General features: G+C 40.1%; 1 protein-coding gene across 5 annotated transcripts in view; it reads right to left on the reverse strand.

Annotated features, from left to right (window-relative positions):
- Positions 1–511: 511 nt before the first annotated feature.
- Positions 512–25,453, reverse strand: part of NUSAP1 (nucleolar and spindle associated protein 1) — a 76,590-nt gene continuing 51,648 nt past the window's right edge. For all 5 annotated transcript variants that reach the window (XM_047075292.1, XM_047075291.1, XM_047075290.1 and 2 more), the window contains 7 exons: positions 23,384–23,485; positions 16,523–16,632; positions 12,197–12,372; positions 8,155–8,312; positions 4,986–5,102; positions 2,589–2,697; positions 512–1,444 (listed from right to left, as the gene is read on the reverse strand). In XM_047075292.1, coding sequence (XP_046931248.1) covers positions 1,351–1,444; positions 2,589–2,697; positions 4,986–5,102; positions 8,155–8,312; positions 12,197–12,372; positions 16,523–16,632; positions 23,384–23,485 — 866 coding nt within the window. In that variant the 3' untranslated portion in view covers positions 512–1,350. The remainder of the gene's footprint in view (positions 1,445–2,588; positions 2,698–4,985; positions 5,103–8,154; positions 8,313–12,196; positions 12,373–16,522; positions 16,633–23,383; positions 23,486–25,453) is intronic.

Below are 25,453 nucleotides of genomic sequence, written 5' to 3' on the forward strand. Positions count from 1 at the left end.
GGTGGTTTTTCATTTAGCATAAATGTCTTTGAGATTTATCCATGTTATATCATGTTATGGTGTACCAAAAAAGAATGAGGTACTAATAATTTTTAATCCATTCATCCATTAATGGACAGCTGCATTTTCTCTACTTTTTGGCTACAATGAATAATACTGGTGTAAATAGTGCATACAAGTTCTTGTCTGGACATGTGATTCTGCTTCTCCTGGGTATATATATACACCTAGGAAAATTGCTGGCTCATATGGTAGACACATATTTAACATAATACCAGTCTGTTTTCCAATGATCTCTACCGTACTAGCAATATCTGAATATATTCAGCACCGAGGAATATATCAGTGTTCTCTGGGCTCACATATCTAACGGTAAGTATAACAGAATTGGTATGTGCTGTGAAAAAATACAGAAGGAAGACATGATCATTTCTTAGGGTGGGAAGAGGTGGTCAGGAAAGAATGCACAAGGAGGACAAGTAGACACCTGTTAACATCTTAGCTGGTCAACTCAATCTTGGAAGCCAATTTATTTACAAACAATCCATCTACCACCATGAGAAAACAACTATGAAAATCTTAATTAGTACAAAGCTCAGAAGCTCCACTTAGGTTCAACAAGCATGGCTATGGTGCTAAGCAAATCACCTTTTTCCATAAAGTGAGTAAAAGGTCAGTTTCACAGAGCATAATGATCCTTGAAGCAGCAATCCTCAGATTTCAGTATGGCCCTGTATGTTTTTAAATAAGCAAGGCTAGAATGAGCAATAGAGTTTTTAAGAGTATGTTGAGTGACAGATGCCAATTATATTAAGTGATCTGAACTAATGTGCATAGGTAACCAGATACTTCACATAGGTAGAATATTAATGCCATAACAAACCCAAATGGCCCCCAGTTTGATCAAGACTACTAGATTCTCTAGAGGAGCAAGAAGTTAACTTTCTCAGCTTACCTTATTCATAACTTTTTATTGGTGCAATTTCTACTAAATCTTGTGGTAGAACTACCTACCATCAGGGTAAATGCTGTTGCCTAGAACAGGATTACAATTAATATTAGAATCAGCACACGGAACTTGACATGAAAAATCTAGGTCAAGAATCTATAGGATGAGTCTCAGTTCAAAAGTGAATTGTACAGAGACTTAAGTAAAAACCACGTCAAAGAATATGTGAGCCTTAAAGTTAATAACGTCTTCAGAGATGTAGCATGTTAAGAATGCACCGACACTACATAAATAGTGAACAAAGAACAGAAAAAGGTTTTTTGACTAAAGCGGGGAAGACAGTAGAAAAATATTTACAAAAAGTGTTCAGAATAAGGTAATATTTACAAGACATCAAAAAATTAATCTTCAGCCATAATGAGGCCTCTTCGAGCTCCCAAAACCTTTGCTTTCTTCTCCTTTCGTTTTTGCTCATGTTGCTTCCGTTGTTCTTCCCTAAAGAGGCACAGGTACACATTAGGCTCTAGTGAAGCTCAAGAATCCACCTGTTGTCACACTCCTGTCCAAGCTTACACTGACCTCCTGCACACTTGCACAGAACACACTGTCATCGGACACTGTCCTCTATTTAGTGGCTTGTCTGATAGAAGCCATATCTGTAAGTCATTTGTGTTAAAGGGCTACAAACTGGTATTTTTCCTTTTATGTTAATGCGGCACCCTACAATTAAGCATGAAACTGGGACAGAAGGCACTTTGGTGCCTTAATTTGTTTTAAATGAGAAATCTCTACTTTTGGAAGTTAGAGGTCAGGCTCAAAATCATATAGTGTGGTGAAAATACTTGAACCATAGTCTACTGAATTAAGCCACTGTACTTTTCTGTAAGGAACTGGGGATTCAGACAGGGGGAGTCAGGATTAATGATTTTTTTTTTTTAAGTTTTATTAAAGTAATCTGTACACCCAATGTGGGGCTTGAACTCACAACCTGGAGATCAAGAGTTGCATGCTCTTCTGACTGAGCCAGCCAGGTGTTCCTATGTTAACAATCTTAACAGCAAAGTTAGTAAAGGTCTTGGTGGCAGCTGGCTATAGGCAACTCAGATGATGGGCAACCCTGCATCAGTAGAGTTTTATTTGGGGAAATGACTCCACCAGCACCTGCCGCAGCCCACTGCAAGCTCTGGCTTTAACTTGGTTTTCAAGCAGAAGGAAGCAGCTTAGGATCATCCTGGGATCTCCCCTAGTGTAGCCTAGTAACCCAGGTTTCCCTGGGAGTGAAGAATTACATCTATCTGTATACTTAGGTGCTCTGGGCACTTGGATTAGGGGCTGGAGGGTTGTCCAGGTGTCCTGTTGGGGCCAATAGGTCATGTGAGAGAACAGTGTCCCCTTCTGTATCACCTACAGAGCTTTGTAAACAGTGCAGTTACTTGGGCCTCACCTCCCACTTACTAAATTAGAAACCATTGTGGTGGGGCTTAGGCACCCATACTGTTAGGCAGTTCTGTATGTGATTCTACTCCTACTCTTCCTAAATACCACTATTATCAAAACTTTCTGTCCCTCAGAGGCTTTCTTTTTATCTATAGTCTTTCAACATTAAAAGAACTATAGACCTGCATAATTATGTACTCACCGAGTCTGGAGAGGAGGTTGTTTGTAAGTTTTCTTGTGGAAGCTAACTCTGTTTACATGCTCCTTCAGAGAATTCTTTTCTTTAGATTGTCCCCATGGTTTCAGTTTTCCTAGTTTAGGAAAGACAAAGAGTTAGGAAGATTCTTGTATTTATAGTCCCAATTTTATTCTCTATCTGGGACTACTCCTTTTCAGTATTTACACTTTGTTTTTATAGATATTTGCCAGCATAGTTCTATTAGCTTCAATTTCATATTCCACAGATCCAATTTGCATTTTTTTCTCCTAAAAATAAAAGTATGTCCTACTTTTTAATCCTTGGAAAGTCACAGATAGTCCTCATACTACAAAAAAAAAATCTTAATACTAAATCCAATTACATAGCACATTAAAAAAAGCCATCACAACCAAGTAGTTTATCCCAAGGTTAAACATATTTAATATTATAAAGTATTTCATCTAGGAAATACAAATCAAAACCACACTGAGATACCACCTCATAATGGCCAGAGTGGCTAAAATTAACACATCAGGAGACTATAGATGCTGAAGAGGATGTGGAGAAACGGGAACCCTCTTGCACTGTTGGTGGGAATGCAAACTGGTGCAGCCGCTGTGGCAAACAGTGTGGAGGTTCCTCAAAAAATTAAAAGTAGAACTACCCTATGACCCAGCAATAGCATTGCTAGGAATTTATCCAAGGGATACAGGAGTACTGAGGCATGGGGGCTCTTGTACCCCAATGTTTATAGCAGCACTTTCAACAATAGCCAAATTATGGAAAGAGCCTAAATGTCCATCAGCTGACGAATGGATAAAGAAGATGTGGTTTTTATATACAGTGGAATACTACTTGGCAATGAGAAAGAATGAAATCTGGCTATTTGCAGCAACATGGATGGAAGTGGAGGGTATTATACTAAGTGAAAGAAGTCAGAGAAAGATACCTTATGTTTTCACTCATATGTGGATCCTGAGAAACTTAACAGAAGACCATGGGGGAAGGGAAGAGGAAAAAAAAAAGTTACAGAGAGGGAGGGAAGCAAACCATAAGAGACTCTTGGATACTGAGAACAAACTGAGGGCTGATGGGAGTTGGGGGAGAAGGGAAAGTGGGTGATGGGCACTGAGGAGGCCACTTGTTGGGATGAGCACTGGGTGTTGTATGGAAACCAATTTGACAATAAATTTTAAATAATCCTTGCTCTCTCGGGCTTACTTTTCAGTGGTAGAGGTGGATTATAGTCAGGTAACATGTATCAGGTCAAAGTAACATGCTATGAAGAAACAGAAAACAGCAGTGTGTGAGGCAGGGAAGGGAGGAAAGCCCTCTGAGTTGGTGACAGTTGAGTGAATGCTGCATTAAAACAAGGGAGGGAGCTGTGCAAAGGGGTGTGGGACTAGTATTCTAGGTGGACCAGAGGGATAACAAGTTCAAAGACCTGGAGGTGGGAATGAGCTCAGTCTGTTTGAGGGGGTGAAACACCAGTGTTATTGGCACAACGTCAGGGGAGGAGGTGATGAAATCAACTTGGGGGAGAGATGAGAACTCTTAGAGGAGGTTCTGAGCAAATCAGTGACGTGCTCTGATCTGTTTTTCAGGTTGGAGTGGGGCCTAGAGGCTATTCCAAAAGTCTAGGAGAGATGATGATGACCTGGATGAAAGGGAGTTGCAGTGGAGGGTGAAAATAGTTGGGGTCAAAGATCTATATCAAAGGTAGAGCTCAAAGGACCAGCTGATGCACTAGGTATGGGGTCTAAGAGAGCGAGAAGCCAGAGGACTCCTAGGTTTCTCCCTGACAACTCAGTGAATAGAGGTGCCAGGGCCACATATGGGAAAAAGAGGGGAGGGCTGTGGGGTGAGAGGAAAGTAGTTGTTTTGCTTTTGGACTACAAATGACTTACCTCTAAATAAGATTTGTTTACTAATTTAAAGATAAACACTATTGGACATGATTTGTGGGAAGTCTTCATGTTTAAAGTAATTTTAGAATCACTGCAAGATACAGATACTTTAACATATGCCCAATTTATATGGGCATTTATATGGCCAATAAAGGTCCCAGGTTGTTGGACTGGCAGATTCCAGCCTGGAATCACTTGAAAGTTGTAAAAAAAACATTCATTTACCCAAAGGCCAATTTCCAAGTTTCTTGATTTTGCCTGAAATTTTCTTTGCCCTAACACTGATTAGAAGTTATGTCTTTGGATTAACAAAAATGTAGGTGAATCATTTAGTATTTGCTTAGTGGACAGTCTTTTAATCATGGGTCATGTGGGCCCACGGGGAAGGAATTCTAGGGGGTCAAGTGTGAGAATCTTTCACATCCTCAGATCTGCAGAACTATTTAATCTTAAGTCTATTGCATGTCTTGTATCTCAGAACATTCCCACATACCTTTGTGTGGCTCGTAGTTGAGGGGACGAGACAGACTTGCTTTGAGATCAAATATTGGTTTCTTGTTGGAGACTGGAGTCTGTGCTGCTTCAGTTGTCAACTTGAATGGGGTAACAACTACAAAACCAAAGAACAACCCCCCCCAGGGCTTAATTAGAAAAAAGATCTATAAAGTTCTTTATTGAAGTACCACTTCTCAATATTAGGAATATCATCTATAGATCATTAGTTTGGTTAAAAAGGAAAAGGGGGAGGGGCGCCTGGGTGGCGCAGTCGGTTGGGCGTCCGACTTCAGCCAGGTCACCATCTCGCGGTCTGTGAGTTTGAGCCCCGCGTCAGGCTCTGGGCTGATGGCTCAGAGCCTGGAGCCTGTTTCCGATTCTGTGTCTCCCTCTCTCTCTGCCCCTCCCCCATTCATGCTCTGTCTCTCTCTGTCCCAAAAATAAATAAAAACTTTGGAAAAAAAAGGAAAAGGGGGAAAAAAGAATAACCAAGGAAAGCTAACCACTGAGATTTGCTTGTGACCAGCTCCCCAAATAGTCTCAATATTATGGTATTTCCTAGGGTCAGCTGGGTGTTGAAAATCCTGTTTAAAGAAGTGGGTAAATTTTCACCCTGTGTCCCTGATATTATTTATCCTTTAAAAATATTATACATTAGGGGTGCCTGGGTGGCTCAGTCGATTGAGCGTCCGACTTCGGTCGTGATCTCGAGGTCTGTGAGTTTGAGCCCTGTGTCAGGCTCTGTGCTGATAGCTCAGAGCCTGGAGCCTGCTTTGGATTCTGTGTCTCGCTCTCTCTCTCTCTGCCCCTCCCCTGCTCATGCTCTGTCTCTGTCTCAAAAATAAATAAAACATTAAAAAAATTAAAAATATTATACATTAGTAGTAACATTTTCTTTCACACAAATAGATATAAAGCCTGCAAGGAACCTTATCACATATAGATGAAAAGATCCGTGGCTCGGTTGTTATTTAATAAAACTTATTAAAAGATGTGAATTCTTTAAAAAAAATTTTTTTTCTTTAACATTTATTTTTGAGATAGACAGAACGTGAGTGGGGGAGGGGCAGAGAGAGAGGGAGACACCGAATCCGAAGCAGGCTCCAGGCTCTGAGCTGTCAGCACAGAGCTTGATGCGGGGCTTGAACTCAGGAACTGTGAGATCATGACCTGAGTCAAAGTCAGACGCTCAACTGACTGAGCCACCCAGGCGCCTCAAAAATGTGAATTCTTGTACCATAAAGTTAATACACAAAGATGGTAGGACTCAGCCCAATTTGTACTAGAGTTGGGCACATTTTATAATTCTTTTCCATCACAGGCTGCACTTGGCTATTGTCCTATGTTAGCACTTGCGTATATACATGAATAAGCCACCAGCGTCTAGGACCACTCAGTGAAATCCAAAAATCACAAAACCCCTGTGCTTAAGAGATCTCATTGTGTCACTATCAGGTGCCAGTGGTGGTGGGAAACACTGGGGCTGCCCACAATGCTGATGAGAGTTTAAATGGGTACAATTCAACCTGTACAGTAGCCATCTGCAACCCTGCTAACCAGCAGTCCATCCTAGGTCTACAGAAGCTCTTATATGTGTATGGGAGACATGGTTAATAAGAATGGTCCTAACGCTATACATAATAACAAAAGTTGGAAATATCCACATGTCCATGAGGAGTAAAACAGATACATTGAAATACATCCGTACCAGTGAAGATGAATAAACTTTAGCTCATTTATCAATACGGATGGTTCTTGAACATTATGCTGAGTGAAAGAAGCAAATCACAGGGAAAAGAAATCATACAATTTTATTTCCTTTACATAAAACTATCTGTTAGGGAAAAAACTATCCCATCCTAACTGAGCACACCCCTGAATTACCATGAGGAGAAAGCTCTGAATATGGTAAACATTTAGTTTCTGCCTCATGTCCTTATCTGTGACCATTTCTGAGTCCTTTCTCATTACGAGGTAAGGGCTGCTACTGTGTGACCCCAGCTCTCTGTAAAATAACACAGTCGTATCTTAGCCAAGTCCACTCCATTTTTAGTACTGCCCTCTGCCCAGTCCCCTTTCTCCCATACTGTAAGATTTAGAATGTTATATGGACTGGTGCCTAGATGGCTCAGTCAGTTGAGCATCTGACTCCGGCTCAGGTCATGATTTTGTGGTTCGTGAGCTTGAGCCCCACATCCGGCTTGCTGCTGGCAGCACAAAACTTGCTTTGGATCCTCTGTCCCCCTTTCTCTGCCCCTCCCCCTATTGTGTGCTATCAAAAATAAACATTTAACAACAACAAAATATAATGTTATATGGAATGTCTGCTTGCTGGTGTAAATTAAAGGTTAGAATGGGAATTAGCTCATTTAAGGAGGAATCATAAACTTACTGTTCCCACCATTTTGGACCCTTTTAAAATATAGTTGTCAGTCTCTCATGATTCTATCTTTAAGGTATGACGAAATTCTCAACAGTCTCCACACTGATTATTATCGACACTGTACTCTCCTTTGGTCTGAAGCTCTAGCTGGATTGCTCTAGTCTTGGACAAGCAGGCAACTCTTTCTATGTGATCAAGGCTCTCTCCTGACACATTTAGTAGGACTCTCCGGAGAATCTTGACATACTTAATTCTAATACAAGCCTCAATCTGCTGGTGGGACTTTTTTAAACTTCATACCACTATTGTAGTATTCTTTTGAAAACCAACTGGTCAATGTAGGTACTAATTAAGTAGACTTTGTGTAGAAGAGTATCCATATGGCTTATTCTGGCTTACACAATCTACTGGTCCATAGTGCGGCATTTATTCCATGAACTCTGGAATCCTGTTTCAGAGTCCCAGAGGATCAAACAGAGGCTGTAATGCATACTCTGATCCTCCTTCTCATCCCTGAGTTCGAGAAGGAGCTGAATGCTCTTCAGGGAGGGTTACCATCTTAGGACTCCTCCTAGACAGGATGGAGTCCTCAGGTGGTAATCACTTTTTTTGTTTGTTTGTGTGTCTGGCATTTTCCTCACCAATATAAAATGAAAAATATGCTATGGTCAAATTTTTGCTTTTGATTTTATGGATATGGAGTAGCTTTAAGTAAACAGATATAATACTTAATTTCAGGAAGTTACATGCTTAAAGATGAACGAGAGTTTTTGTTCTGTTTTACCAGAAGCAGAATTCCCCTTTGTGGTCTTCAGCTTGCATGTCTGAAGCACAGCCTGGCCTTTTGGGGTACTCCCAGACATAGTCACATGCGGAGACTTCCTGGCTGGAGTCTTGGTCAGTGACCGTTTATGCTCATTATCTTTGGTAGCAGCTGAAAACCTAAACAGGACAGTGGGGTACAAGACATTAGTGCTTATGTCAAGAGTAACTTGTATCATACACACACCTGTCACCAAGTAGCAAAAGGACTCAATAAATATTTATGTGAATGAACCTCTTTTGCAGAGTAAACATTTTAAAACACTGATACTAAAGCAAATCATTTATCAACTTTTCTGGTAAAATATGGTGTTGTATTCTCTGCTCTCCTTGCCTTGACCAATACAGGACAAGGCAAAGCTCAAAGGAGCTACCGGGGGGGTTCAAGTTACAGTTTAGGAAGTACTTTCTCCTCCTGATGATGTCAAGTCAGAGGGAACAGGAGACTGCTATGCCAAATAAGTAACGGGAACAGATCTTACATCTTCCTAGAAGAATGCCATTTATTTGAAATGTACATAAGCCCATTGTCTACTCTTGGCAAATTGCCATAAAGACATTTCACTGTTTCTATGATGCACAGTTTTTCTACATTTTAATGTCTGAACTTGGGATGTGTTTAATAATTTGTAACACATCATAGCTGGCAGTGATTTTTTCTTTTTTTTAACGTTTATTTTGAGAGGAAGAGAGCACAAGATGGGGAGAGGAAGAGAGAGAGGGTGATAGAGAATATCAAGCAAGCTCTGCACCATCAGCACCGAGACCATTGTGGGGCTTGAACTCACAACCCGTGAGATCACGACTGGAGCTAAGAACAAGAGTTGGACACTCAACCAACTGAGCCACCCAGGTGCCCTGGCAGTGATTTTTTTTAGTGGTCCCTAAGATAATGGTGAATCTCTGGTTGATGGGGTCCTTAGATTCAGTGAAATTCAGAAAGGACAGATATTAATATACATGGTGGTGATGGTAGAATTAACAGATGAGAACTTCTGGACTTCTACTAAAGATACAGCGGTAATCCTGAATCAACCCTCAAAATTATTACAAAACATTTTACAACACAGTTAAGAAAACTGAATGTCAGGAGAAGTGCCGTGAAATCCAGGCTGCTCTGTATACTGCAGTGTAGCAACAATTTACCCCTGACCATGGTGTCCTTAAGTAGTATTAAATACAATCCAAACTGCCAACTATAGCTACCTCATATTCCAAGCTAACTCAATAAATAGAATTCTAAACATCAGGGCATTTTTAAACTCTAAAAACTACGTCAGGGGTGCCTGGGTGGCTCAGTCAGTTAAGCGTCCGACTTCGGCTTGGGTCATGATCTCACTGTTCATGGGTTCAAGCCCCGCGTCGGGCTCTGTGCTGACAGCTTGGAGCCTAGAACCTGCTTTGGATTCTGTGTCTCCCTCTCTCTCTGTTCCCCCCCTGCTCTCACTTTCTCTCTCTCAAAAATAAATATTTTTTAAAAATTAAAAACTATGTCAAATAATTGCATGTGTTGGGGGAAGTGTTACCAGGCACCACCTCTATTAGATGCTGCAAATGCCCTTGAAAAAGGAGAGAACCAGGGATACGTAGCTGACTCAGTTGGTAGAGCGTGCAACTCTCAATCTCAATCTCAGAGGTGAAATCTCAATCTCAATGTGGGTTTGAGGCCCACATTGGGTGCGGAGATTAAGAATTAAAAAAAAAAAAAGAAAAGAAAAAGAAAAACAACAACCTAGGAATAAATTTAACCAAAGAGGTGAAATATCTATACAATGAAAACTATAGAAAGCTTATGAAAGAAAATGAAGAAGACACAAAAAAATGGAAAAAGATTCAATGCTCCTGGGTAAGACGAACAAATATTGTTAAAATGTCAATACTACCCAAAGCAATCTACATATTCAATGCAATACCTATCAAAATAACACCAGCATTCTTCACAGAGCTAGAACAAACAGTCCTAAAAATTTGTATGGAACCAGGTAAGACCCCAAATAGCCAAAGCAATCTTGAAAAAGAAAACCGAAGCTGGAGGCATCATATTCCCGCACCTAAGATGTATTACAAAACTGTAATCATTAAGACAGTATGGTACTGGCACAAAAACAGACATTCAGATCAATGGAATAGAATAGAGAACCCAGAAATGGACCCACAAATGTATGGCCAAATATCTTTGTCAAAGCAGGAAAGAATATCCAATGGAATAAAGAGAGTACCTTCAGCAAGTGGTGCTCGAAAAACTGGACAGCAACTAGCAGAAAAATGAACCTGGACCACTTTCTTATACTATATGCAAAAATAAACTCAAAATGGATGAAAGACCTAAATACAAGACAGGAAGCCATCAAAATCCTCGAGGAGAAAGCAGGCAAAAAACTCTTTGACCTTGGCCACAGCAACTTCTTACTCAACACGCCTCCAGAGGCAAGAGAAACAAGAGCAAAAATGAACTATTGGTACCTCATCAAAATAAAAAGCTTCTGCACCACGAAGGAAACAATCAGCAAAACTAAAAGGCAACCGATGGAATGGGAGAAGATATTTGCAAACGACATACCAGGTAAAGGGTTATTATCCCAAATCCATAAAGAACTTGTCTCAACACCCAAAAACCAAATCATCCAGTGAAGAAACAGGCAAAAGACATGAATAGACACTTCTCCACAGAAGATATCCAGATGGCCAACTGACACATGAAAAAATGCTCAACATCACTCATCATCAGGGAAACACAACTCAAAACCACAATGAGATACCACCTCAAACCTGTCAGAATGACTAACATTAACAACTCAGGCAACAACAGATGTTGGTGAGGATGAGGAGAAGAGGATCTCTTTTGCACTGCTGGTGGGAATGCAAACTGGTGCAGCCACTCTGGAAAACAGTATGGAGGTTCCTCAAAAAATTAAAAATATAACTACCCTATGACCCAGCAATTGCAGTACGAGGTATTTACCCAAGGGATACAGATACGCTGTTTTGAAGGGGCGTAAGCACCCCGATGTTTATAGCAGCCCTACTGACAGTAGCCAAAGTATGGAAAGAGCCCAAATGTCCATTGATGGATGGATAAAGAAGACGTGGTATATATATACATATATATGTATATAATGGAGTATTACTAGGCAATCAAAGAGAATGAAATCTTGCCATTTGCAACTATGTGGATGGAACTAGAGGGTATTATGCTAAGCGAAATTAAAGAAAGACAAATATCATATGACTTCACTCATATGAGGACTTTAAGACATAGAACAGATGAACACAGGGGAAGGGAAGCAAAAATAATATAAAAACAGGGAGGGGGACAAACATAAGAGACTCTTAAATATGGAGAACAAACTGAGGGTTGCTGGAGGGGTTGTGGGAGGGGGGATGGGCTAAATGGGTAAGGGGCATTAAGGAATCTACTCCTGAAATCATTGTTGCACCATGTGCTAACTAACTTGGATGTAAATTAAAGAAAACAAAAATGTTTCGGTATTAAAGAAAAGGGGCCTGAACATCTTCATCTCTGTGATGCTTATACTTGATGGCTATCTTGCTATCAGGAAAGGCACAAGAAACAAGAGGGATCAATGAGGCATGATGGCCATGACACTGTAGTACCCAATGGGTTATAATATTTCTACTTTAGGATGAGTCAATTTAGTTCACTGCATTGAGAGATTTTCTGTAGGAATTTAGCTTCAACTTTACTTTTAAGTCAATGGAAAATTTTTATGTATCTTTGCAGGCATGCATTAAACTAATAAAATGAATATCCATATATATTTTCTATCTTATGAACCAAATATGAGCTTAGAGAAATTTGATAAAATAAGAAAACAGAACACAAATTTAAAGAAAGAAAGATTAGAATTTATAAAAACCATCTGTTGATCTTTCTGTTCTGATCCTCTTTGCCTTCTTTTTCACCAACATTGAAACACATTTGATGTCATCTACCTGAAATGTACAGGAAGCAGTAAAGCTTTGAGATCTTGTCCTCTTCTTACCTGACATTCATTTTAGTTGCTGACAGAACAGGACGCTTGGTGGACCCCTTCCCGCACAAGGTGATGCAGCCTGCGGCCCCCTGCGAGCGTTGCTGGCTGGTGGGAGTACAAGCCACAGGGAATCTTCCCCTGAGAGGAACTGGGGTCGCCACTTTTCCCTTAGTGACAGGAGGCTTCTGAAGAAAGACACCCACAACCTTGTTCAAGTTTGGCTTCTTAGAGGATACTGTCTCCAGAGCACCCCCATTCATCCCCTTGTTCTATCCCAATTTTAACCCCACTTGTTATCTTTCCTTCTCACCACCTCATCCTATTCCTACCTGCCAGGTGGGCAGTGCCTTGCAACTTGCCTTGGTATGGTAACTGAGTTAGGAGTAACTTCTGGTTGTGCTGAGTCATGTGTGACAGAAAGCCTTTCCAAGCCACCATGAACCCAGGTATTTTCTGACTAGAGGATGTGGCTAAACAATCCCCTGTGGCCAGAAAGGAGGATAAGTAGCTTCCCTTGGACATATGGTATCTTTGAGAAGGTGATACGCAGTTTATTAAATATAAACTTGAAGAACCACCTATTACATAATTAGCATGAGTAATCTACAAGTAACTCCACCCCTACCCCAATTATCCTCCAGTGGTTTCTTAAAAAGTTCTTTAAAGAACAAACAAAGAAACAAAAAAACTAAAACCAAATGAGGGAGAGAGGGAAATGCTCCCTTTGAAATGACTGGGAAGAGTCCTCCTACCTTATCTTTTTTTTGATATTGTCAAGGCACAAAGAATAACAATGTCTTCCTATCATTAGTTTAAACTCTGTTGCAAGCAGAAGAAATACAACTTTGTTAACGGACAACAGTGGTGGGACTACTGAAATTTTAAGATAGAAAAATACTGATTATATCCTAGGAAATAAAGCAGTAAGAGAATTATGTTAACTTCTCATCTCAACATACAAGCAGAAGAGATTCTTAAGTGAGACAAAGTTAAAACCAAAATATTTACTAAGTACACATCTGTACCATAAGCCAAGAGCCCAGGTTAGACGTAACAAGCACGCTCTTCTATTTAACCATACTTTTTATGTCTATCTTTCCCCAAAGATTCCCAGTTTCCATGCTGTGTCTCCTCACAGTTCACCTGGTGTCAGGACCATCAACTCTACACCTTTGTTTGAGCAACTTAAATTGTAGAAATGATCCTACTAGCCCTTATCAATCTTTCTGACTTTTTCTTCAGGTAGAATATTATACCATTGATTGTAGTAGTACTAATTCATTTTGTTAACAATGCATGTAATCAATTCCTCCCTTTCTTTTACCAATAAAAATCCTCTTCAGTCTTAAAGCAAAGAGCTCAATCATACGTCTACACAAAGATGTGGGTTAAGGATTAAATATAGGGTTAAATAATAAAAGCAGTAAAAATAAATAAGAGCTCATTTTTATGATTTTTGGAATAGGAGGGACATAGCAAAAAAAACTCAGACCCTTAAAAGGAAAAGGTGGGTAAATTTAAAAAAAGCCTTTCACAAGATAAAAGACACCATTAATATAGTTAAAATATAAACTGTAGGAAAGTACTTGCAATATATTATAGCATTAATATAAATGGGTAATAAATGCATTAAAAATTGAGAAAAGGGGCGCCTGGGTGGCGCAGTCGGTTAAGCGTCCGACTTCAGCCAGGTCACGATCTCGCGGTCCGTGAGTTCGAGCCCCGCGTCAGGCTCTGGGCTGATGGCTCAGAGCCTGGAGCCTGTTTCCGATTCTGTGTCTCCCTCTCTCTCTGCCCCTCCCCCGTTCATGCTCTGTCTCTCTCTGTCCCAAAAATAAATAAACATTGAAAAAAAAAATTTTTTTAAAAATTGAGAAAAAAATTCACCAAAAAACCCTCAGCCAATTATAACATATAAACATATAATGATGAAAGAAATGCTAATTCAACTGGGATTTTTTTCATATCATATTAATAAAGATTTTAAGATTTTCATCATTTCCACTGTTGGTAAAATAAACATTCATCTCGGGGCACAATGTTTCTGATGTTTGTAGAAAAAACCTTTGGTGACTAAGTCAAATAGGTTTCCCTGCTCTAATTATCCAAGTCAAGATCCTGTCTAGGATCTCTTATTTATGATTATCTAACACTATCCAATGACCAATCCCAAAACATGTCAACTGTTAATAACAACTTCCTATCAGCTATACTGAAGTCACTGTAATTATTTTTTATTTTCCAGTTTCCAAACAGATCATACCAAATAACCCATGATAGATCTATTCCTTGTACAGTGGGGAGTGGGCATGAGATTTTAGAAATAAACTCATTCAGATGGGGTATCAGTAAAAAATAATTTACTCATGTATTCAACACATCTTCAGGCCTACACACAAGTTTCTGATTTAGGTAGTTGTTCTGCCCTTAATTTTCACCTGGAAATTAATTCACCCATATTACGTAGTATAGACAACTTGAGTTTCAATCAAGTATTTAAGTAGACCTAGCTTCATGGTAAGGGAAACAACTAGCCCTGCTGCAGGCATATTTGCAGCTAGCTCATGCGTATACAAAAAAAGGAACTACATGTCTACTTTCTGTAAAGCATCAGTATGGACCTCCTGTCCAGGTATTCAACCCTTGCTAAAGTTTAAGAAAATGTTACTATGGGACACTGAGTATCTCTTGTCGGATTCTCCACCCAGGGTGTTAGACGGAAGCATTCAAATGCTATGGCTTGGCTTTGCCATTGTTAACTGGTTGATAAATGGTGTCTTCAACTATGTAACAGTGGTTTTATAAATAGTTTAAATGAATGTTTGTTACTGTAGATTCAGCTTCTCACTAAGAAGCTTATGGTTTATGTTTCTTTTTTTTTTTTTTTTAACTTTTTTAATGTTTATTTTTGAGAGAGAGACACAGAGTGTGAGCAGGGGAGGGGCAGGGAGAAAGGAGACCCAGAAATCAAAGTGGGCTCCAGGCTCTACAATGTTAGCACAGAGCCCGACATGGGCTTGAACACACAAAATGAGATCATGACCTAAGCCATAGTCGGATGCTTAACCAACTGAGCCACCCAGGTGCCCCATTAAAAAAAATTTTAAATTCATCACCCAGTGTGTTTCTCTATTGGCCTATGTATCAGGAAATACAAAACTCAACGGAGTGACTGATACAGCAGACACTGTCCCTGCTAACAGTGTTCATGTTCTGCCCCTTTTATTATTTTTTAAAAGATATTATCAGAGTTTGAATCTTTTAAGTTTATTTGTTTATTTTGAGAGAGAGAGACAGACAGACAGAGACAGACAGCATGAGGGTGGGAGGGGCAGAAAGAGAGAGAGAAAATCTCAGTGCAGAGCCCAATGTGGGGCTTGAACTCATGACCCATGCAATCATGACCTAATCCGAAATCAAGAGTCAGATGCCACTGAAGCACCCATCTTGTTCTGCCCCTTTTAAATCAATTTTATACTGTTTTGTGTTGTAACACCACAGACTGCCTCCAATTATTTTTAATAAGCAGGTTGTGTGTATTATTAAATTCGAAAATAAATGTCTCCCAGCCCTCTGAGTGGCACCTCTTTAATACCAGATACCATGTAAGGCCATAACAGGATGTCATCAACTCACTGCTCTGCTAACTCAACCTCGAGGCTGAGTTCACCTTTTCTTACTTGAAGGGACCTTGAGTCCAGCAGGACCTGTAGAGGGGCCCCCAGGGAGCTCAGTTATCAGGAAGCCTCTAAGTTAGCCAGTAAAAGTGATTCACTTCCTTTTTTTTTTTTTTTTTTTTAACATTTATTTATTTTTGAGAGAGACAGAGCATGAGCCCAAGAGGGGCAGAGAGAGAGAGGGAGACACAGAATCCAAAGCAGACTCCAGGCTCTGAGCTGTCAGCACAGAGCCCGATGCAGAACTCGGACTCACAAACTCGAGATCATGACCTGAGCCAAAGTCGGATGCTTAACCAACTGAGCCACCCAGGCACCCCTAGAATTCATTCTTTATAGTGAGGACTCCCTGTTTAATTTGGAGAGTTTTGAAAATTCTTATGGTGGGGGGAATCAATTTCAGATGATAAATATACATTAAACTCAAATCCATTCCAATGGTAGAGTAATAAAAAGCTGGCTGTATTAGCTAAGGTACCAAGATTAAAATCAAATGGTTCAGTACCATTAAGAACATAATTTTAGGGACACCAGGCTGACACAACTGGTAAAGCATACAACTGTTGATCTCGGAGTTGTGAGTTTGAGCCCCATGCTGGATAGAGATTAAAAATAACAACAACAAAAAGTAAAAAAGTATACGATTTTATCGGCATACCTTCAGTTCATTAAATGAATTGTGTTCTTCAAAATGTTTCTTTTTTCTCTCAATATATTGATCAATGGACTCCATTTCCTTAAAACGAGCCTCATGAAGCTTCTTAAAGTCTAGAATGTTCCCCAAAATATGAAAGTTAGTAACAAGACAATTCCATTTATTCATCTTCCCCTTGTCTTTCTGTTAATACTTATTTTCTTCTCTGCATCCCTGTCAACTTCACCATCATCTTTGCTAAAACTTTAATTTCAAATCTTTTAGTTCTTGGAAAGTCAGGAACAAATTATATTCATCTCATAACCTATCAAACACTTACCATTTTTCCATTGTCCATTTTACTCCTGATATTTGGTTTAATCCAGAGAATAAGAATAATAGGTTTGCCTCCCCCCTCACCAATTAATCAAATGGCTGCCTTTCCTTAGTCATAAATTTGACATTTTATAATGCTTAGAAAGCTTGAGATCAAGGATTGACAAACCTTTTCTATAAAAGGTCAGACGGTAAATATTTTTGTCTTTGTATACGTATGTATACGTGTGTTTGTGTATGTGTATGTGTATGTGTGTGTATATATGGTAGAAATCATACCATATGTGGCCCCAAAGACAAAAATATTAACTGTCTGACCTTTTATAGAAAAGGTTTGCCAATCCTTGATCTCAAGCTTTCTAAGCATTATAAAATGTCAAATTTATGTGTATGTATGTGTGTGTGTGTGTGTATATATATATATATATATATATATATATATATATATATAACCCTTTAAACCCTTTATAATCCTTTAAAACCATAAAAACCATTCTTAGCTTAAGGGTTTTAAGGCAGGCCATAGTGGGCAGTACTTGGCTGATCCCTGCTTTGTGCTATTCTGATTAAGAATATCCTAGGGGCGCTGGTCAGTCTGAAATCTTGAGGTCATGTGTTCAAGCCCCAGGTTGGGTGTAGAGGTTACTAAAAAATAAACAGTAAAAATAATACACATAAAAATATCAACATTAAAAAAAACAAAACATAAACTTTCATTCTACCTAGATTTGCTGAAGGTCAAATAAGCTCATGTTATCTCTGTTCCAATTTGTTAACAAAAGGATGACTTAAAGTGATGGTTAATTTTGTCTGTCTCAAAGTTTCCATGGGTAATTGTTCAGATAGCTTTCAAAGTCTTTGGTAACCTAAAATGTTAAGGTTTTGCTTGCATGATAAATTCAGATTGAATTCATTGGATATCTAACCAGATAGAGGCTAAAACATGAATTACTAGATACAGGTTTGTACTTGTTGCAAAAAAACTAAGGATATTTGGAACTGTTTAAAAACATGCTTTGTGCTTAATGGATTCATAAGTTCGCCATCTAAAAAAAAATTCTGATGTAACAGAGTTCACGATTGGTTACTACTTAGGTTTCACTGGAGACTAAGGTTTCTAAGAGTTAAAATTCTGCTAAATGTAGTTAAAGCTGATAAAAATAAGAAAAGCAACTCTGTGTGTAGATAAGTAGGAGATATGAAAGAAAAATATAAGAAATGTAAATGTATTTTTGTTGAAGGTAAAAGTAAGTAACTTTGTCCTAAATGAGACTGGTTATTTGGAGCGAAAGGACTTGGGACAAAATCTAAATGCAAAGAAAAGTTGTAGAAGGTTCGTGAAGGAAAATCTTTAAAAAGAAATTTTATGTGTGGTCAGGACAGAGTAAGGTTAAAATAAATGGATTTTAAAAGTACACAGGGCTAAGATTAAAATTCCTTCTTTGATCCAAAGGCTGGGAAAATAATGGCAATACTCTTGATGCCAGCCTTCAAATCCTCCACATTTGTGTTGTTCTTGTTTAGCAGAGGAATGGATGCCTCTGCCATATGACGGATGGGTGATATATGAAGGGCTTTTACTAAGATACTAAACTTAACCCACTGTATGCCAAAAATGGATATCCACATGGCCGAAACATATTCATGTGGGCATTGTTGAAAAAGGCAGGGAATAGACCTTGACTTTGGCCCTTTAACCCCTTCCCTCAATGGCCAATGATTAATATATAAGTTACTGTTGGGCCAAAATAAAATTAGTACATTCTATGATGACCAGCAAAGTCTTGCTTGGTCACAGTCAGACTTCGGCTCAGGTCATGATCTCATAGTTCCTGAATTCAAGCCCCGCGTCAAGCTCTGTGCTGACAGCTCAGAGCCTGGAGCCTGCTTTGGATTCTGTTTTGTTTTGTTTTTACTAATTGGGTAAAGGCCTTCCCCTACAAGACAGAAAAGTCACAAAAGTAAGAAAAATTCTGCTTTATAAAATAATACCCAGGTTTGGCTTACCTAAAAATTTGCAAATTAATTATGGTAAATGGCTGCCTTCACTCTTTCTCTAGAACTCCTGGCTCTTAAAAAAGTTTTACACATTAAAATAAAGTAGACTGTCTGCTTATACTCAGCCAAAACTCTAAATTAAACACCTCACAGGCATCAGATGCTTTAAAAAAAATTTTTTTTTAATTAAGTTAGGGCCAAACTCTTGGAAAAAGAGCCACCATTGATTACTTACTGCTCCTGCTTCTCTATCATTTGGGTTATGAGACACTCCCTGACATACGTTGTTTACAAAGTCAGGGTCTCTCCTAGATTATTTGACAGGTTTGGAAACTGTAGACATTAGCTTAAGATGCCACCTTGCTGGTCAGTATCATCTTTACCTTGTGTTTTTCTCTTTGTGTCTGCTAATGTTTATGCCGCCTTCCTGTACAACTATACTGTGGGCCACGCGACCAACCTTTGGGTAGACTCTAACTGCTGTACCCCTACACCATCCCTTGTCAGCTTGAAGAAGCCAGAAAGTTCATTGTTCCTGTTACCTAACAGTAGTTACAGGCCCTATTCCAGGGGAGAAATAAATAGGAAAAGAGTTAATATTAGGCAGGGAGAGATAAGGGATCTTCAGGGAAAAAGACTGTAGCTGCAAATCGGAGGCGTCCCCCCACCGCCCCATTATCAAGGGCATAAAGAGGGGATCTAAATGAGATAGACAGTCTAATCCTAAGACAACAGATGCGGGCCCTTGGGTCTACCCTAACCACCTTACACCAGTGGGTCAGGGAACGAGTACCTATGAATCTGACCACAGATGCTCACCCCTTTAAACCAGGAGATGCAATATGGATAAAGGAATGAACTGTTCAACCCCTAAAACCTCTCTGGAGGGGACCATTCACTGTCATTTTGTCCACCCCTATTGCAGTAACGGTAGTAGAAGTGGGTCCCTGGATTCACTACAGCAGAGTGAAGCCAGCATCTCAAAACTGGGAGTGCATTCCTGATCCATCAATACCATGCAAGCTGACCATACGGAAAAAGCAATCTGCAACTCTGGAGCCTCCAGGAGACTGCAGCCCTGCTTTAGTCACTCTGGAAGCTGACTAATCCACACATGGCAGAAGCTACAGGAGTTGATGGTACAATGAAACAAAAGACTATCCTTACCTTCTCTATGTTTCCTTACTGTGATGCACTGTCACGCCTTGTTTCTCACTATTATTGTGATTTTTGTTCTACTGAGGCCACCACAGCCAGCTAGAAATGTGGTGAGAAGTTTCTGTTAACACTCACCTTCCTTTTGTGGACAGGATACTTCGTTGGTACCAACATGGGGAAATGATGGCCGTAACAGACTAAAAAAATTAGATCCCCAAACTTTATAGTAAAACAAAATACCCCAGTCCTACTACCAGGGTTTGGCTTCTCAAAAGCCCAATTATTGGTAAAAACTGTCTTGCCTAGTGGAGAAAAAGTTCATCGTCATCTCTGTTAAAAACTTAACATGCCTAGGCCAAAGATTTTATAACTCAACTGCCAGAAAAACCCAATGGTGGGGGACCCCAGATCACCTTGAGCCAGATCCCCACCCCTTGTCTAACTTCTCTCATCTCTGACAGGCCTGGGACAATGTCATCGTAGCTATCAAACGGCAGGCCCCAGGTGGACCATACTAGATATGTGGAAGGACAGCCTATATAAACCTCTAAACCAAGATGATGCTCTTTGACCCTAAGTAGAGGGGTCCAAACATCAAAGTGGGGAATGTAGTAGGGTCCCCTCCCTAAGGAAAGAAAAAAAACCTCAAGGCAATCTGGCTATATGCCTACGTGACAATAGCCACGTTCAGTTCTTTGGGTACGAACCCAACTGAGCGGTGCCGGTAGGAATAAAGTTGCTTCCTGGAAAGAAAAGCCTTGGTATCACTACTCTGTGCAAGAATTCTGCTACAGTTACACTAATCAACAGATTTTCAATGTACATGAGACAGCCTTCTATTGGAAAATGTCATCTAGGACTTTCACAGCTAGACAGAAGTCAATGCTTGGCTTTAAAGCTTCAAAGGACAGGGGCACCTGGGTGGCTCAGTCAGTTGAGCGTCCGACTTCGGCTCAGGTCATGATCTCATGGTCCGCGAGTTCAAGCCCTGCGTCAAGCTCTGTGCTGACAGCTCAGAGCCTGGAGCCTGTTTCACATTCCTTGTCTCCCTCTCTCTTTGCCCCTCCCCCACTCATGCTGTGTCTCTCTCTGACAAAAATAAACATTAAATAAATAAATAAAAATAAAGCTTCAAAGGACAGGTGGACTCTCTCATTAGAAGTTACTGCAGGACAATTGGGTGGCTCAGTCAGTTAAGCATCCGACTTTGACTCAGGTCATGATCTCATGGTTGGTGAATTTGAGCCCTACCATCGGGCTCTGTGCTAACGGCTCAGAGCCTGCTTCAGATCCTCTGTCTCCCCCCCACACTCTCTCTCTACCCCTACCCTACACATGCTCTGTCTCTTGGTGTCTCAAAAATAAAAATACATTAAAAAAAAAAAGTTACTGTCTGGGGTGCCTGGGTGCTCAGTTGGTTAAGGGTCTGACTCTTAATTTCGGCTTAGGTCATGATCTCAGTTTTTGAGTTTGAGGCCCACATTGGGCTCCACATTGACAGCACAGAGCATACTTGGGATTCTCTCTCTCCCTTTCTCTGCCCCTCCCCCACTTGTGCTTTCCCGCTTTCAAAATTAAAAAAAAAAAAAAAAAAAGTTACTCCAGCTGGTGACTTGAAGTTGAAGCCAATGCTTATTTACCATGTGAAAATCCTACGGCCGTTAAGAATTATATGGCACTTACTCTGCCTATGGTCTATAAATGGAACATAGCCTTGATGATAGCACATCTGTTCACAACATGATTTACTGAGTATTTTAAGCCTAGTATTGAGACCTACTGCTCAGAAAAAAAGATTTCTTTAAAAGAGTGACTGTTTATGGCAATGTACCTGGTCACCCAAGATCTCTGTGGGAGATGTACAAGATTAATGGTAGCTTTCTTTCTTTCTTTCTTTCTTTCTTTCTTTCTTTCTTTCTTTCCTTTCTTTCCTTTCTTTCCCTTTCTTTCCCTTTCTCTCTCTCTCTCTCTTTCTCTTTTTAACATTTATTTTTGAGAGAGAGGCAGAGGGTGAGTGGGGGAGGGACAGACAGAGAGGGAGACACAGAATGTGAAGCAGGCTCCAGGTTCTGAGCTGTCAGCACAGGGCTCGAACTCACCAGCTGTGAGATTGTGACCTGAGCCCAAGCTGGCCACTTAACTGACTGAGTCACCCAAGCGCTCCAGATTAATGGTATTTTAATGGCTGCTAACATAACATCCATTCTGTAGCCCATGGATCAAGGAGTCATTTAGACTTTCAAGTCCTATTTGAGAAATACATTTTGTAAGGTATAGCTGCCATAGACAGTAATTCCTCTGATGGACCTGGGCAAACTGAAATCCTTCTGGAAAAGATGCACCACTCTAGATGCCATTAAGAACATCTGTGATTTGTCGGGCAAGTAATCAAAATATCAACACAACCAAGTTTGCAAGAAGCTGATTTCAACCCTCAAGGATGACTTTGAGGAAACTTCAGTGGAGGAAGTAACTGCAGATGTGGAAACAACAAGAGAACTAGAATAAGTGGAGGCTATATACATGTAACTGAATGGCTGCAATCTCATGATAAAACTGTAATGGGTGAGGAGTTGCTTCTTATGGATAAGAAAGTGGCTTCTTGAGATGGAATCTACTCCTGGTGAAGATGCTGTGAAGATTGTTGAAATGACAATAAAGGACTTAGAATATTCCATAAACTTAGTTGATAAAGCAGCAACAGGGTTTGAGAAGATAGACTCCTCTATTTTGAAAGAAGTCTATTGTGGGTAAAATGCTATCAAACAGCACTCACTGCTACTGAGAAATCATTCGTGAAAGGAAGTCAACTGATGAGGCAAACTTCACTGTTGTCTTATTTTTAGAAACTCCATAGCCACTCCAACTGCCATACCAAGCATTCAACAGTCATCAATACCGAGGCCAGACCCTCCACCAGGAAAGAGATTACTACTCGCTGAAAGCTCAGATGATAGTTAGTGCTTTTTAAGCAATAAAGTATTTTTAAATTAAAGATATGTGTATGTTTTTTTGAGACATAATGCTATCACACACCTGACAGACTACAGTACAGTGTCAACGTAACCTTTACATGCACGGGGGAAACAAACTCATTTGATTCACTTTACTACAATAATTGCTTTACTGCAGTGGTCTGGAACTGAAGCCACAGTATCAGATATGTCTGTATCAACCTGATGAAAAAGGTGGTATAACCCACTCCCACTGTAAGCTGAGGAAGTGAGTTTACTGAGGATAAGTTGCCCGTGGTCTCACAGTGAGAATATTAGAGAATGAGAATGCAAGCCCCAGTTCCAGCATTCAAGGTTTCAGCTGTTCTGGTGCACCGCCTATTTGGAATTAGCCTGAAGGGGCCAACTATTACTTTGTTTCTTTGTGTGCAAAACTTACTTGGAGTAGTGCTTACAGTTCTTTTATTTTTTCCAGGTTTGGAAAATCCATCTGTGTAGAGAGGCCTCTTTTTTTCCGAAGGAACCTTTGAATCTTCATTACCTGAATCCAAAGATACACAAATGATGAAAGATTCCAAAACAAGTTCTTCCAATTAAGAAATATCTAGAAGTTAACATGGGGCATTTTCATTTGACAGGGTCTGCCAAAGTGGTGGAAAAAATGAGCACAAAGAATGAGTTACAGCATCACTACAATTTTAGCTCATATGCTTCAAGTAGCCAAAAATTTTATGCTTCCTGTACAGAGGTTATATAAATATATCAGAAATTTAAGAACACTTTTTCAAAATTTTGCTATGAACAGATTATTGTTTTAACAAGAATGATACAATCACAAAATCCCAGGGCACCTGGCTGGCTCAGTTGGTGGAGTGTGCGACTCTTGATGTTGGGGTTACGTTCAAGCCCCACATTGGGGTGTAGAGATTACATAAAAACAAAATCTTGGGGCGCCTGGGTGGCTCAGTCGGTTAAGCGGCCGACTTCTGCTCAGGTCATGATCTCGCGGTCCGTGAGTTCAAGCCCCGTGTCCGGCTCTGTGCTGACAGCTCAGAGCCTGGAGCCTGTTTCAGATTCTGTGTCTCCCTCTCTCTCTGACCCTCTCCCATTCATGCTCGGTCTCTCTCTGTCTCAAAAATAAATAAATGTTAAAAAAAAAAATTACACAATCCCACCAACCGAATAAACACCATTAGCATTTTGACATATTTCCTCAGGTCCTCTGCTTCTATACTTGTTTTGTTTTTGTTCTTTAAAGCCAGCTGAAATCATGGTGTATACATTTGTGACTTTCCCTCACTGACTTTCCCTCCTTCACCACTTTCCACATTCTGCCATCTTTTCAATTTGAGGCAATCTACTAAAAAATATCCAGGGGTGCCTATGTGGCTCAGTCAGTTAAGCGTCCACCTCTTGGTTTCAGATCAAGTCATGATTTCATGATTAAGGAGTTCAAGTCCCACATCTGGCTCAGGGCTGACAGAAGGGAAGCTGCTTGGGATTCTCTCTCTCCCTCTGCCCCTCCCTTGCTCTCTCTCAAAATAAATAAACATAAATAAATATCTCTATCTCTATCTATCTATCTATCTATCTATCTATCTATCTATCTATCTATCCATCCATCCATCCATCCAAGTGGATTTTCAATAAATGGTACTTATTTATAAATATGTCACTCATCCTGAAGGTGACCCAATACATCCATAAAATATACAAGAATGACTGGATAGAACATGAGGACTGCAGGGGCTTCTGCTTGGACCTTGGCTCTAAAACCAGAAAGGAGGGGCGCCTGGGTGGCGCAGTCGGTTAAGCGTCCGACTTCAGCCAGGTCACGATCTCACGGTCTGTGAGTTCGAGCCCCGCGTCAGGCTCTAGGCTGATGGCTCGGAGCCTGGAGCCTGTTTCCGATTCTGTGTCTCCCTCTCTCTCTGCCCCTCCCCCGTTCATGCTCTGTCTCTGTCTGTCCCAAAAATAAATAAAAACGTTGAAAAAAAATTAAAAAAAAATAAAACCAGAAAGGAAAAGTTCCATGAAATAGAGGATAGAGTCAGAATCACTCCTCACCAGATTATTATAAATAAAATATTATAAATAGAAAAATAGCAATTTCACAAGGAGCAACTTACCAGTGTGATAACCTGCTAACAAGCCACCACCTGTGCCTTCTACGGGTGCTGATGGGAGGACCACCCTGCGGGATTCCTACCCTAAGTGCATGATCCAAATCTAAACCTCAGCACACATTAGACAAACCAAGGCAGAGGACTTCCAAAACTGGCCTATGTTAAAAAATATACTGTTAAAAAACTATTAAAAAATTTATCTGTTTGGTTGACTAGGCAAAAGGTCTTTGTACCTGTGTCTGGAGTAGGCCAGAAGGAGTTGATGGACAAAATATGGACTCTCCTCATCAAGAAGCAATCAACTACCCTAAGCTTTCCAGCTACCACTCTTACTCTGGTTTTTCCACAATACGGAAGAGGTCTCAAAGGCTTAAACTTTTGCC

This window comes from Lynx rufus, unplaced genomic scaffold (assembly GCF_022079265.1).
Source record: "Lynx rufus isolate CCGP_SWC_20201006 ecotype Redwood Valley unplaced genomic scaffold, mLynRuf1.p SCAF_13, whole genome shotgun sequence".
In the NCBI taxonomy this organism is placed as follows: Eukaryota; Metazoa; Chordata; class Mammalia; order Carnivora; family Felidae; genus Lynx; species Lynx rufus.